We start from the raw sequence: 13,297 nt of genomic DNA on the forward strand, positions 1-13,297 counted from the left end.
GAATGAAGTCATCACTACACTCTTGTAAGGCGATGAATTCTAAGGGCTACGTATGGCCACTTATACCCACATGAATGACACATCTTCCTGTAGGTTTTACATATTTCCCATTAGCCACCTTCAGCAGAGATGTTTTGTTGTCGATGAATACAGTTTTCTGCATCTGGCGATGGTACTTCTTCGAAATGACTGAATGTGATGCTCCAGAGTCCACAAGAGCTTGGGTTGGTTGGCCATTCATGAGGATATCGACGTAGTTTCCTATCATTTATGTAGTGATCAACAGCGGATGATTTTTCTCTTTGGTGGCCTCATCTCCAAGGAAGGCTGCATCCTTCAGTTTCTCAGGTTGCAGTGGCTAGGTGATTGGCTGGAGCTTCTAAACAGTGATGGAGACCTTGATTAGCATGTTGGGGAGCATCCTTTCCAGCAGCTAGCTTGCAGTGATAGTGAACTATGTTGTCCTGCACCCACATTATCTTGTTCATCTTCGTCGTCCCGGAGTTGGCGCCGCCTAAGATCGGTCTGCTGTCTTTTGGCGCGGGCATCATCAAATATCTGCGATCTTTCTCGACAATAGCACACCACATGTCCTGGTTGTCTGCAGTGGAAACATACTGGTTGGTTATCCTGGGTCCTCCAGGCATCGGCTTTCTTGGTGCCCAAACAGATTCCTCATGCGGCATTGTGGGAACGTAATTTCGCCTGGGTCTCTACTTTTTTACCGTTTTAAAGGGAAATGAAGGACGAGAGACTGGGTTCAATCTCTGTTCCACTTCCTCCCTTATGACTTCTTGAAGCGTCTGTTTTTCATTCGCCGTGCAATCAGTGTCTTCTGAACTCGCTCTCTCACTATCTGACGAACACTTGTGAAATCAGTTTCTTTCTCCATCAGACATCAATACAATGGTTGTAGCCATTCAAACTTCTTTCATGTAATTCTTTTTTGATGAATTGTCTCGATATACTGGCACCATTTCATGAAGTCGTCTTGTGGGGCGGCGAAGAAGTTGTCGAATGGGTTGTTTGAATGTTCATTTCACGTAACAGACTATTGCCGATGCAACATATGTGGGACGGCGAAGAAGTCGTTGTTTAATGTTGAATGAAAGTTGAACATTGCCACCTTAAATCACGCGAGCCTGGCAACTAATTTGGTGGCCAGTCAGAAAGCGAAGGGAAACTTACTGACCTTAGTTCCCAGTCTGCACGGCCACATTCCTGTACAGCCCAGCTAAACGAAAAATATCCATAGTTCTTCACGGGATTAGGGCTGCTTCAATAAAATTTAAAGTTCCAAACAAGATTTTATTATCTTAAAGGCTCACACAAATTACTCGAAACTTCTGAAAATGCTAAAGACATTAAATATTGTTAATTCAGCCAATCGTTTAATAGTTCAGAGGCGACTTCTACAGCAAGTTCCTCCCGAATAGTTCATTACTCTAACTAACGGTGCTCTATTAATAGTTCGCAATAATGTTAAAAAAAAAGATTAATGCTCGCCTTAAAAGTGGAGTTAGTCACCACTTGCCACGCGGAATTATACTTCACACGGACGGCACAATAACAGTTTGTTACCGAAGTCTAAACGATCCAGGACGGTGTACAGTCCTCGCGATTTTCAATGTCCGTTTACATTGTTAAGTACGCGCATGTCACAGCCCGCTATGACGTCACCCGAGGCGAGGCGCGATCGGACGTTAAGCTCGCGTGGACTAGGCGTTGGTCTAATGCGGAGTGAGCTTCCTACTGCCTCTGCCGCTCTTTTTATATAACTCCGGCGCGTACCGCCAAGAGAGCATCTGTTCTTTCCGTTCCTATGCAGATGCCTGCAGCCTCCAAATGATCGCTATCTCAGGCACATAATCTTAAATATCACATTTAATAATAGCTTTACAAACTTCTCAATTTTTGTATACATACATCTGAGCAGTACAGAAGCACGTAGAAAATCTCAGCCCGCTAAAATTAAAACTTTACTCTCTAGAATTTTTACAATGGAACTAACGGTAGATTGTTACCTCTGAACCATAGCTTTATCAAGACTTGTATCAGCTGTTAATTATGCTACAAGACTAAAACTTGGTGTAGCTTTGTTAATTGTCCTATCTGATCATTGGTCTTACAGAATTTGTTTTATCATTAAAATTTAAAGTACTTAATCTATAATGCTTATGTACATTTTACTCACAAAAGTAGTTTTTACTAAATTACTAAAAAAACTAGAAGAGGTAACTGATTGTGGTATTTCCATTATTATTATTAGGGTGAACTGAAGCATCCTACCAATTTTCAATATTGTAGCTCTATTATTTCGCTCCTCTGATTTTTCCGAAAAACGCGGATTCTGGAGTCAATTTTAGTTTTATGGTTTTGGAAACCAGCACCACTCATTAATGACTTCTTACTGCACCTTCTCACCAAATTTTGGCTTCCTAGCGTCATTATTTAGCGCCTCCTATTTTTCTTTCAAAACGTGAATTTTACGTAAACTACTAATTTTATAACATTAAGATTTGTTACCTGAAACATTATTACATAGAACTATACTTTAACAAAGTTTTACACACAAATCTTAATTTTTACTTTTATGTTAAATGTGGTGCAATACTATATGCAGGCGCGTTACGATGACGTGACGCTACTAGCAGTGAACCAGGGTAAGTCCCGTGCACTCGCTCGCCTCTGTATCTTATACATGATACAGCGCTTGCTTTGCTTCAGTCTGCTGTTGAAACCTCCTTCAGGAGTAGGGCTTGATACATGTCCTCAGCAACACCCTTCATGAGATGTGCGACCTTATCTTCCTCCTTCATTCTGGGATCCACTATTTTACACAGCTCCAAGACGTCTTGAATGTAGGATGCTGTCGTTTCTCCTGGACGGTGTGCCCTACACTTTATCTTCAGCCTTGCATTTCTGTCGTTCTGTGTCGCCGAAATACTTGCTCAGTTCTGCCTGGAATACTTCCCAGTTTGTGAACTTTTCTTCGTTGTTCTAATACCATTGCTTGGCAGTGCCCTCCAAGTAGAAAAATACGTTAGCCAAACACACGGTGTCATCCCATTTGTTAAATTTGGTTATACACGCATATACCTTCAGCCACTTGTTTAGATCTTGGCCAGAGTCACCAGAGAACCCAGAAGGATGTCTTATGTGGTGGCACACAGTTGCTCTCATCGTGACGTTCTCTTCTTCTTCTTCTTCTTCTTCTTCTTCTTCTTCTTCTTCTTCTTCTGTCTCCAATAGATTGTGATCTGTTGAATATGTCTCTGACTCAGTTTTCTCGCCATGTAAACGGCGGCTCTGTCGTGGCCTGATGGGAGCTACTGCGTTGTTGATGATATGCGGTATCTCAAGTTCCAATATCCAGTGCCTCCACCAGAATAATGTCACGTAGAGGAAGGTGTAAGTAGATGAATGATGAACACTAACTTCACTTAATGGTTTATTCAGCACTTGCACATAGAAGAATGCAAAGCAAACTGCCTCCGGTATATAAACAGCATCCTACATTAAAAAGTCTTGGAGCTGTGTAAAATAGTGGATCCTAGTGGAAACAGTATATAAACAGCTACAGAACATTCTAGTACAAAGATTCTTGGCGCCTGTGGATATTTCTAGAATGTCCTCAAACCGAAGATAGAAATTAAAATTTTACAGTTCAGGTGAGTTTTGAACTTGTGACCTTCCATGCAACAATCTAGTATCATAACCACTACACCACAGTGATGGTGCCGCTCAGCTTCTTCTACAACAATATTGCTACTCACCATATCTACATCTACATGACTACTCTGCAATTCACATTTAAGTGCTTGGCAGAGGGTTCATCGAACCACAATCATACTATCTCTCTACTATTCCCCTCCCGAACAGCGAGCGGGAAAAACGAACACCTAAACCTTTCTGTTCGAGCTCTGATTTCTCTTATTTTGTTTTGATGATCATTCCTACCTATGTAGGTTGGGCTCAACAAAATATTTTCGCATTCGGAAGAGAAAGTTGGTGACTGAAATTTCGTAAAAAGGTCTCGCCGCGACGAAAAACGTCTATGCTGTAATGACTTCCATCCCAACTCGTGTATCATATCTGCCACACTCTCTCCCCTATAACACGATAATACAAAACGAGCTGCCCTTTTTTGCACCCTTTCGATGTCCTCCGTCAATCCCACCTGGTAAGGATCCCACACCGCGCAGCAATATTCTAACAGAGGACGAACGAGTGTAGTGTAAGCTGTCTCTTTAGGGAGACATAGTCGCAGGCAAACACAACAATGACTCTTATACATTTTAGCTTTGTGAAGTAAACACATACATGCAGTTACAGAAACACAACTCATATGCACATGAACACTGTCTGGCTGCTGCAGATGGACTGACAAGGTAGTGGTCCAATCTGACGCGTCAGAACCCACCCAGAAATCTTTCACACAGGAAGAATACATAAAATGAAATGCTGTGTCCAAATTTTACCTACAAAGACACGCTGCAAGTATTGTCATTTATTTCTTTTAAAATATTAGGTTATTCAGTTTTGCCGCACGAAAAACCATTTAAAACAGCGGTTTCTACACCCATTTTTGCCTGGCGCATGGTTCGGTGAATAAGCAGACACAGCCATGATGAGAAAATAGTGCTGCGTAGCGTGAAGTCCAAAGTGAACACACATGAAGTTCGAACACTCCCACCACACCAGAAATGTCTCAAATCATTAATCTTTTTGAATAACTTGCAGCACATATTGCCTCCTAAACTGTTGCACATGTAATTGTTACATGAATGACTGGCAGAAGAAAATGAAGGCAGTATATTACGTTATATTACAGATGAGCTCCTTCAATCAGGACTCTTTAATCTGTCGACTTGAGATACTTTTTAAAAATTCCTATAGCACAGTTCTTATGATTTTTGAATAGTGTATATTTTACGGTCAATGAAACAGTTCCTTGTTAATTCCTTGTAGTCACCACAAAATTGCGAAGTATGTATTACATAACGAAAACAAATACACGGTGTTTCAATATGAATATACTGGTTTTAAGGCTTCGTAGCACGTTTTACATTCACCTCACAATTATAAATTATACATCATATGAAAGAGTAACACACAGTTTTTCTAACAATTAATCATTGGGAACACCGATCACACATAGTCGATATGAGAGTTGTTCCAAAACCTTGCTCAATGTGTCAGGTGTAACTGTTGCAGTAATACTGTTTTTAAAGTTGGACAGATCAGCTGCCTGCAGAGGCACATGCACATGATCCTTTATGAACCCTCGAAGATAAAAATCACGTGGCGTCAGATTGTGTACGGATGTGGAGGTCACGCACAACGTGGTCTGTCGTCCGATCCCTGCGGCCAATCAAGCGATCGGGAACATTGTTGTTTGACCAGTCACCTGATGCATTATGCCAGTGAGGCGACACACTATCTTGCTGCCTAATAAAGTTTTGTTGTTCAGCTTCTTCCAGTTGAGGCCCGGACCATAGTTCTAGCACATCAAGAGGGAACACCAGTTACAGTTGCTTCACTGAAAAAGAAAGACCCAAAACTTTGTGTGGGGTTATGGCACACCCAATTTAGGGGAGTCTCATTGCAGCTGTATCATCTCCTGGGGATTTGCTGATCCTCAGATGCATGCATTGTGTGTGTGTTGGCATTTCCATTGACTTGAAATGTCGATATATTACTGAAGACGACACAATCCACAAAATCTTCATTGTCATGCAGCAACGTTTTGTTTGCTAAATTCGCATGTAAACCATAGTCTGTAGGTATTAGAACTTGTAACGCTGTAAACGACAAGGACATAGTTGTAAGCGTCTCCCTGAAAGTTTCCACACAAACTCCACTGGAGCTGCTAATTCACGATTAGACTTCTGAAATGATTTCTGGTAGCTGTGTGTGAAAGACTCACTCGTCAACACATTCTTCAGTCGCTCTTAGTTATTCCATACTCTTCCTATATAGGTATACACAAAAGAAATAATAATAAATTGCTTACGTTGCTCTTTCATTTGGTGTATTTTTTTACAATTGTAAGTTGAACGTAATAAATGCTACAACACCTTAAAACCAGTATGTTCATTTTGAAACACCCTTTATTTACCTTACACAAGGCACACACGATAAAAGAAAAATTAATGCATTCAGGCACTTCAGTGATTTCTAGTGTTATTTAGATAGAATTAGTATGCCATAAGAAATGGCTGTGGCCACTGTTTTGCGTATTGTGCAGTTTACCAGGCATACTTGATGAAATTCGTAAAATGTGATGAAGGAAACTAACAGTGCAAAAACTGACTTAAGTTTAACAGTACTGTTATGTTGATAAACCTGAAAAGACAAAGACCTATTGGAAATTGTCTTGTCTGACAGTTACCTCCAAAATGCTTTATGCTGTCCAAATATGAATTATTTTCTGCAACTCTCCAGTTTTTCCACATTTTGCTATGTCAGTTACAATATTGTTGCACCTAAACAGTGTTTTTAAATTTTGGCCGTAATTTGCCTTGAAGACATGAAGCTGCAGAAACAGTTATCCACTGATTGTTATCACTGATTTTGTTGTAAGCAGTTCATAGACTGCATGAGCAACTTTTTTTTTCTGCTCAAAATGATAAAAGTGCGGGTTGCAGTTCTTCCACGAAACTTGACCGACTGGCTTATTATGCACAGCATTTTGGAGAATACCAAGAAGCTATAATTTGTCTATAGTAATACCTATCAATGACATCCCCTCTACACATGTACTGGAAGTAAACTTTGTAATTTTGTAACTTCCTTTTCTTTATAATTTTCTGAAACTATTTAACCAGTTCAAAGAATCCTGGAAATCAGTGATGTTCATCTCACTTTCAATTCAGAGGGCCTAGTCTCATAGACCTCCCTCATTAGCAGTATATTGACTTTCGCAAGTGGTTCTAAATCTTTTGAATAGTTTTTCATTTAAATAATTTTTGTAGTTTCATTTTGATGCATATTTTGTACTGTGCGTAAATCTTTGTTCCATTCATATACTGCAGTTCAATTTTACGAAACCATACCGGCAATGCTGAAAGTTAAGCATTTCCTCCCTCTTTTGTTCAACTAAAAAATTTACAGCATTACCTTTGTTACTGAAAGGTATTCCTGTGTGTTTTCTTTGGGCCATGAACATACTGTATTTGTGCTCTGAACTTTAATTAGCACAGCAATCATTGTTCAAACCCCAATTCACAGAATCACATGAATTACTTCCTGTGTCTTCTAATGTTTCCACAATTTATAATGAAATGTCGAAATCATTCAAATAAATGTCCAAGAAATTAATAAATAAATAACGCACATGTAGATCTTCAGAAGAAATAAACTGCAATTACATAAGACATTCCTCTTATTTCATCTTTGTGTAGTTGAAAAATTAATTGGATACCAGATTACTGTGAAACTACGTAACCTCTCCAAAAACAGATACTATTAGCAAACATATATGAGGAGAACAAAAAGGAAACCAATTCAGTTTCACCCCATCGTTAACACTTAGTGATACTGCAGAGGCAACCGATAGAGGTACTCAGGGTACCCTCCGCCACACACCGTCAGGTGGCTTGCGGAGTACGGATGTAGATGTAGATGTAATTATTATCCATGTTAAATGAGTTGCAAATTCAAGTGAATGTTAACTGTGAACAACTGTATCAGTGGAAATCGAAATTTGCTTTACAAATTAAGTTTGCTTTGTGCCATGTTATCTGTTCACCTATGTGCTGTGAATCAAAGATATTTTCCTGTCGTGTTGCACATGTGCCATCTGCTACAGCTATGGTATGGTGTACGTTTTTCCAGACTCCTGGCAAACTGGGAATTTGACAATTTTCAATAATTTATAAAAATATGTGCTGCTAAAATTTTGACATTTTTTCTCTTTTGGTGTATTCTTCTCATATAAAAAATTTCAGGCCAGGTATTGAAATGTAAGGTTTGACAGTTCCCTTGTCGGTGGCAACTGTGCATGATGGGAGCAGCAGATCCTGTGGAGAGGGTAAGGAGGCAGCATGGGTTAGAGGGGGGGAGGACAGTAGGGTGAGGTGGAGGCAGGTGTAGTGCAGTTTGAGGGAGTGTATAATTGATAGCTGCAGGATACGAGATGTGTTATTACCTCAGGGACCTGAGGAACTATATTTTCAAGCAGGTAAAGAATTTTTTGCTTTTTGCATGTGCGGGGAATTTTTATTTCAAAGATGTGCCCTGATTTTTGAGAATATTGTTGTAATTTGCGACATTGATTATTATACTCCATCCAATAATCAACTGCCAAATTGATTTTCTTACTTCAGAGAACAGCACTTCATGCCAGTGGGTTGGGGTTGATAATCCATAGTTTTCAAAAAGTTGATATTTTAAGCAAGTGTGGATTTCAATGTGTATCCACATAGCTATGTATACTGGTCTCTTTCCTAACTATTGTTTCAGCTGTTGTCTGGTGATTTTTAGTATTGCACGATTCACCATTAGAATTTAATTTTATTACTGTGATTTGATAACAGGCGCATTAAAATAGAGATTTCACAATCGTTATGTAGTAGTATTACCTAAGTATTGTGAAGAACACATTTTTGATCATATGAGTAAAAATAGTATTACATAGATGAAAAAAAGTAAACCGAAATTATTAGGTAAATTACGCTCTGTTATTTGTTAGCGAAATTTGAGGTTGGTACACGAAATTGGTGTTGTGATGCTTGTCTGCATGTTTGTTCTTTTGAATAGGCCCAGAGTACTTGAGAGATATGTGGTCATTCATCTACCCTGAACTACTAAGAGCAATTGATACTGAACCCGAAAACGAGGTACTGGCAGAACACATGCATTCAATGGCAAAGGTTTGTAGATGTATTTCTGTCTTTACTGAAATCATATATAAATATTTTTGTTGTCACCAAATGTTTCTTAAATTTTAGAGTGTGATTAAATAATGAAAAGACCAGGTTGCAGTACAAACAGTATAGTATTACGAAAAGGTAGAATGCTTACTCACCTTAAAGATAACGTTGAGCTGCAGACAGGCACAACAGTCTTTTCGTGCCTGCCTGCAACTTGAAATTTTTATGGTGAGTAGTAGTCTATCCTTTTCATAATATTGTTTGCATAATGGTTAAGTAACTTTCCAACTTGTTACATATTACGTTGATGAAAAATGTTAATGTTTGGGTTACATGTGACTGCACTGAACACAAGTTGTGAGTCTAGCTGCAGAGGATGGAATAAAGACAATATTATGAAGAGGATAGATTTACTTACCTTATATAGAGATGTTAGGCTGGAAAAGTAATTTGTTACAGGGCTATTTGCCTCACTTCTTACTTCCAACTAGTTTTTCTTTTGTGGCAGGTGTTTTCAGCATTATCTCCCCCCCCCCCCCCCCCCCTCTCCCTCCCACACAGTATTTCCTTTCTGCTTCCAATATTGCCCCCGTTTCTTACTCTTCGCGGTGCTTATTTTGGTAGCGTAAGTTATATTTCTTACTGCATATTTTCCTCCTATTTGTTAATGTCCCGTGCTATGTGTACTGAATCTGTGTGTGTTTCAACAGTGCATAGAAACTCTTGGTAGTTTCTACTTGACAGCAGAAACTGTGGGTGAACTAATCCGTATTGTTGATAAAATTATGAAGGATCACTTCGAAAACGCAGCAGCACGGCAAGAAAAGAGGAAAGATGAAGATTATGATGAGGTGAGCTTATGGAAATATTACTCTCCATAACTTGAATGAAATGATGAGTGTTGTTATTGTGCCATCATAACACTGAAATGCTTGTTTTGCAGGTGGTAGAAGAGCAGCTTGTTGATGAAAATAATGAAGATGTTTATATATTGAGCAAAGTTGCTGATATTGTACATTCCCTTTTTTTGACTTACAAAGCAGACTTCTTCCCATTCTTTGATCAGGTTGTTGGACACTTCGTAAAATGCTTGGTGAGATATTTCACGTGTACTCATTTTCTTAATATTACAATGTTAGTAAATTAAATTTTTGCTGTGTGTCTTTTCAGGTTTGCAATTTACTTCAAATTTTCCATTTAGCACATAGTATTTCAATAATATGATATTATTTTCTTCATAATTGGCTGTGAGCAGTAGTAGTGCACTTGTTGCTCTGGCATCAACCCAGTTTGAAGTATTGTTATACCTGGGCCACTGAAACATGCCATTTCAAGGTAACTCCCCAAGCGTCATAGAGTTGGTAATAGAACTAACAAACAAGTGAGGAACGCGAGGCACTGTGTCTTCTGAACAAGTAATAGCAATGAACAATAGCCGGTTCCTGCGTCGACGCTACCATGTTGCCAGCTTCTGTGTAAACATTGTATGTTAGTGCGGGAACGCGTTGTGTTGTGTTACCACCTCGAATAAAGTTTTTGCTTGTTAAACAATGTCACCAAAATTATGTCGTTCACCAAGCAACCTACCGTTGTGCCATGCAATGTCATTAAATAGTCAGGCCTTGGAATTTCTAAGGATGACGCTAGAGTTTTATGAGCAAGAAAAAAAATAATTTGTTTCTGTTCATGGGCATGTCTCGATTGCTGCTGCTATAGTTTTAAAGTATACCTTGAGCACTCTAGGCCTCGGTGAAAGAACAGTTATAAGAAAGGGGTGCTACTTCAAGACTTAAAAGGCTGTAAAGTAAACAGTGTGGGAGAAACAATGTGTTTTTAAGTAATCGGGGGGGGGGGGGGGGGGGGGGGGAGGTTCGGCAACCTCATCCTCTTACAAATATTGATTCTTTCCAATCTGATTAGATTCGTCGGCATATATACGGATACTACAAAAGGAAAGAATATCCCACAATAGCAAAGTTGCTAATTTCTTTAAAAGAAAGTGCGCTTTTTCTCAGGGGAAAAACGTCACTTAAGATGATATTAAAAAGTATGGGCTTCTGTTTTAAAAAGTTAGATGGACGAAAACTGTTCCTTGAAAAAGCTCATGTTATTGCAGCAGATGGTACTCCGAATAGCAGTGGTCGTTAGTAAACAGGAAGAGGATCCTGATTAATTGTGGCCCAACCAGTACCTTCAAACTGCTTTGTGCCTGAAGGATTTTCAGTTATCCAATTGAAAAAAGTGGCGACTTATCGTGAAGATAGGACCACCCACAGTTTCTCCAGTGGCTTGAAAATTTGTTGCTCCAGTTTATTGTTCAGACAGTGTTTGCGATGGACAATGCACCGTTCTAGGACATGATTTTAGACAAAACTCCCACCATGAGTGACCGTAAAGAAACTACGGTGCACTGGTTGCAGATGAGACACATTGCTGCAGACATGAGCATGACAAAGTTGCTATTATACTCGCCCGTAAAACAAAATAAACCTTTGATCCCTAAATATGTTGGAGATGAAATTTCAAGTGGACACATTCACTTGGTAATTAGGCTACTGCCTTATCACTGCCATTTCAATCCAATTGATTTGGTTTGGAGTGAAGTCAAGGCATACATTAGAAGTAACAACAAAACTTCTGTTATAGTAGAAGTGGAAAGAGTGCTACATGAAGGTCTTGCTACTGTAGACACTACCTTATGGAGGAAAAAAGTAGACCCTGTTGCTAAACTGATAAGAGAAGCACAGACTATAGACAGCATTATAAATGAAAACGAGCAATTAATGATTTCTCTTGATGATGATGAAAACGGTTTCAGCACCGATTCCGATGATAGTGAAGGAGAACTGGATGGAATTGTGCCATTAACATCGTAAATTGATGAGTGTAAATGTATACAGAATTAATTCTTTCTATCTGCAATCGGGTGGATTATGCATGTTTTGCTTTATTTCTTTCCATGAGAGTGGATAGCGTGTTCTTTGGTATGCTTAGATTCACATTATTGTATGACATTTTAAGTTCAGCTATTATGGTAACAATTTGGAATGAGTTTTCATAGATATTGTCATTAACTATGGGTGTTTTTATTTCTCGGCTTCATATATCATCAAACGCTTAAGTCTCCGTCGGCATTCTCTCCAATGTTAGGAAAACGTACTTTGTTGCACTTACGTATAAACGTTGATTGTAGCTTACATTTACAAAACATACTTCGGAGTTGTGGGTGTGTGCGGGGGCAGCTATTGCAACCTTGCAATCGCAGTATAGCCAACCACATGCGAGCTGTGACATGTTTCACCAGCCCGGGTATAGTGTTGAATATCTAGTTGTAGCTGAGTTTTAAGCCCTAGTGCTCTCTATGACTTTTGCTACATCACCAACTCCTTTTGTACGTTATGTTGTGAATCGTGCATTTTCTGTTCAATTTTTAGATTACTAGAGTAATAGCATACATTTCTGCAGGATTTGCTAAAAGTCCATACTGGGGCCAGTGGCATACTTACGTGTTTCGTGCAGAAATTGTGTAGACATTCTCCGTGAGGTATGAGGAAATGGTAGGGGTGGAGGATGGGGTGTCAGATGCTGGTTACACAGCCAATGAGAGAGTGGCGGGCAGATGATATATGTTTTTGTAGCAAAAGACATTGTAACATTCTCATATTCATATAAGTATAGAAGGAAACCCCCCTGTGTGTTCAAAAAATAATCTGCAACATGTTCAGGAGAAAAAGCCCAATATTTGCGACAATGAAGATAAAGTTTCACAGCTGCCCTGTTACGATGATGGTGATTTAAAATATTGATGTCGCTGATGACAGGCTAAACAGAAGAGGGACTGAAGATAAAAATTAATCTAAACGATTTCCTTTTGCTTATTTTATTTTTCCTTATTTTATCAAAATGTAGAAAACCAGTAAAAGACTTCAGATAAAAACATGTATAATAGTAACTTTTTAGGCATATACCCTGTCAATAACAGTTTGTAATTTTTTTAGTAAGAATATGTTAAAAATTAATTTTACTCAAGAAGCCTCTCCAAAAGGGGGAAGGGGGTCATCTTATATTCAGGGGTGTCTTATACGTGGGTAAATACAGTAAATTGAGTGCCTGATCGCAAACTTCCTCAAATTGATACTTGTGTACTTGTTTATGAGGTACACTGTCTCAGAGATGGGTGTAGCCTGATCATGATACTGGCCTTCATATTGTGGGTGTATATTGGTTATAAAGTGAATTCAATGCCATTGTGAACATTGCATGTATAATTGCAACTGTAAGAGGTAGATTATGTTGAACTGGGTAATATGCAAGGACCACACTAAATACTCTGGATTTATAGTATTTTCCCATTGTCCCTTGCCAGTTTTTGTTGTGAATTAAAGTAATACTTAATTTTGTGGCTTCTCGGGGTAATATAA

The 13,297-nt window shown here is 38.9% G+C and overlaps 1 protein-coding gene across 2 annotated transcripts in view; it reads left to right on the forward strand.

Annotated features, from left to right (window-relative positions):
* LOC126335361 (importin-5) overlaps positions 1-13,297 on the forward strand; it is a 156,844-nt gene that overhangs the window by 111,219 nt on the left and 32,328 nt on the right. For both annotated transcript variants that reach the window (XM_049998552.1, XM_049998551.1), the window contains 3 exons: positions 8,764-8,876; positions 9,587-9,727; positions 9,820-9,969. In XM_049998552.1, coding sequence (XP_049854509.1) covers positions 8,764-8,876; positions 9,587-9,727; positions 9,820-9,969 — 404 coding nt within the window. The remainder of the gene's footprint in view (positions 1-8,763; positions 8,877-9,586; positions 9,728-9,819; positions 9,970-13,297) is intronic.

The sequence above is a fragment of the Schistocerca gregaria genome, chromosome 2 (genome assembly GCF_023897955.1).
Source record: "Schistocerca gregaria isolate iqSchGreg1 chromosome 2, iqSchGreg1.2, whole genome shotgun sequence".
Taxonomy (NCBI): Eukaryota; Metazoa; Arthropoda; class Insecta; order Orthoptera; family Acrididae; genus Schistocerca; species Schistocerca gregaria.